The sequence below is a fragment of the Eurytemora carolleeae genome, unplaced genomic scaffold (genome assembly GCF_000591075.1).
Source record: "Eurytemora carolleeae unplaced genomic scaffold, Eaff_2.0 scaffold3054, whole genome shotgun sequence".
NCBI lineage: Eukaryota > Metazoa > Arthropoda > Copepoda > Calanoida > Temoridae > Eurytemora > Eurytemora carolleeae.
The window spans coordinates 1-2620 of NW_019398939.1; the positions used below are offsets into that span (position 1 = coordinate 1).

The 2620-nt window shown below is 31.1% G+C and overlaps 1 protein-coding gene across 1 annotated transcript; it reads left to right on the top strand.

Annotated features, from left to right (window-relative positions):
• Positions 1–79: 79 nt before the first annotated feature.
• Positions 80–2192, top strand: LOC111717676 (zinc finger protein 142; the record flags this gene model as incomplete). Its single annotated transcript, XM_023493165.1, has 3 exons — positions 80–214; positions 672–944; positions 2080–2192. Coding segments are annotated over 3 exons (521 nt in total), but the record flags the coding sequence as incomplete, so codon positions are not given.
• Positions 2193–2620: the final 428 nt, after the last annotated feature.

The window sequence follows — 2620 nt, forward strand, 5'->3', positions numbered from 1 at the left end:
CAAGACTCCAGACCTCCAACTATTGATATATTTGTAAATGATGAACCTGGAGAACTAAAGAAACATATTGAATATGTAGAGATTAATGATTATATCGGAGTATTAAAGGATGATATAGTTTGTACAGATATCTCTGAAGATATTAAGATTGATGTAGAAGATGTTATAAACTGTGATGTAAAGCCAGGAGATAAATTAACAAAGACTAAAATAGGTAGGCTCCCTATTATTCGCGTTCGCAGTCCATTATGGTTAATTTCCAAAGTAAAAATCTTCATGTTGATGGCTTAACCATTGACAGCTTTTATGAGTTCTGTACCGGGAAGGAAGGGGACATTGCCTTATTTGGAAAAAGTAAAATATGAATTCATTAAATTCAAATAAAGGTATTTTGAGATAAAACTTAATTTTCAATGATAAATTAAATAAAGATTCCCTGGGCTCTAGCTTATTGGACTCATTGTTTACACAATAGGTGTTTTACAACGAGGTTTGTGGTGTGCAAATTACTTGTATTGTGTTCCCACTCACATCGAACTACTTCCGTAGCTTTCGTTGAACAGGCATAAAACTTTATTCGGAAGGTATTCTCACCGGTCACTAATCTAATGTCTTGTCTAATTGTGAAACCGGACAATCACCTAGTTTAAATAAATATATCTTTATTTCAGAAAACCTGATTGAAAATGCAAATTCTAGAACATCAAGCAAGAAACTAGGTCTTTCTGAGAAGAAAATCAGGTCAAAAGATCCCTACCCCTGTTCTTTATGCAATTTCGAAGCTACCTCTAAGATTGGATTGAGGAAGCATAAAGCTAGTGAACATAAAAGGATTCTTCCACAATGTGCTCAATGCGGGTATTCAGCGCAGAATTTGAAAGAGTTGAGAATTCATGTTAAGAATAATGTTGCCTGTAGGACAAATCCAGTAAACAATCAAAAAGGTAAGAAATATTCAATTTTTTTTCAAAATCTTTTATATCGATTTGATCACATAATATTTAAAAACAAATTATTTTTTTGCCTTTTAGTTGTGAAGAAAAGGGCGAAACCAAAAGAACAAACCGAAGTTAAATCAAAAGAAAATTTAAAAGTTTTGAGAATTTTAAGTGAATTTTTAGAAAATTTTAGAAAATACTTAATACAACGATTCTAGTAGGTTTCCTTATTTGCAAACATATCAAAAACATTTTATTTACAAAGTTAGTATTTATGTCTCAATGTATACAACAATCTAGCTTTATTTTTACTAGTTAGGAAAGAGCACATTTTTCTTAAAAAATCATTTCCTGAAAGTATTTTGCCCATTTTGATTCCTTTAAGGTTCAATGCGATTATTGTCAGAAATATAATTTTTTATTTCTTTGATAAATTTTTAATTTTTTTATTTCTTTCTGCAGGAGTAATTGGGGAAAATATATTTAAAATTTCTTGCAGTAATAAAAATAATATACAAAATGACCCTCGGGAAACGAAAATCTTCAAGACCCTTCAAATATGGATAAAAGAAAAAAATTAAGCTCATTGAAATGAAAATACATCCTGTTTAGCAGTAATTTTCTTAAGAATAGAGAATATTTAAATTAAAGCTGATGTAATGAATGACAGGGTGTGTGAGGACTGAAAAGAGGGATACGGCCTTGTTAAGTATTGTTCGCCAAAACCTGAAAATTGATAAGCTCCAAGCTTTGGATAAACTTCAAGAAAGGGTTAAGATTTGTTTTAAGAATATTCTTATGATATCTTTTAATATTGGACTGTCCAGTAAGTCCACAAGATGAGTATTGATTTTCTTTTAAAAAAAAATAGCACACTGACAGAAGTTTTATTGCTAAGAGGTGTGTTGGTTATTTGCTACCTTTTGACTGGTAGCTTTGCAACGTATATATGGTTTGTCTTAAGATCCTAGATACAGATTTTTGTAAAATGATATCCATATTTTTCATTTCTGTTGTAATCCTATCTAGCTCTATATCCAAATATACTCTAAGCCTTTTCTGAAGTTTCAAACGTAACAATGGATCTTTTAAAATGGGGTAAGTTTCAATTTAAGAAAACCATGTTTTTTTTTTATTTCAGAATATCTGTGTGATCAGTGTGAATTTACTACCAGGCTACCAACATATCTAAAGCTTCATATGCAGGCTGCTCATGAAAATATTCGGTATCCCTGCCATCTCTGTGATTATAAGGCGACACGAAAATTCTGTTTGAAAGCACACATAAACTCTGTGCATAATGGAATTTTTTTCAAATGTGATCAGTGTGAATATAAAGCACAATATAAATTTACTCTCATAGACCACAAAAAACGAATGCATGAGGATGATAAACTCTTTCAATGTGATGCTTGTGAATTTCGTTGTACTATTTTAAAGGAATTAAGAAATCACAAACAAAGTAAGCACGAAGGTGTTACTTATCCCTGTACACAGTGTGATTATGTAGCACCCTGGCGTCAAGGTTTGACAAGACATATTAAAAAGTTCCATGAAAATCTTGTTTATCCCTGTAAACATTGTGATTACACTAGCACCTGTATATCTACATTCAAAATACATGTTGAAACTAAGCATCTTGGTATAAGATATCACTGTGGTATTTGTGAATCCAATTTTGC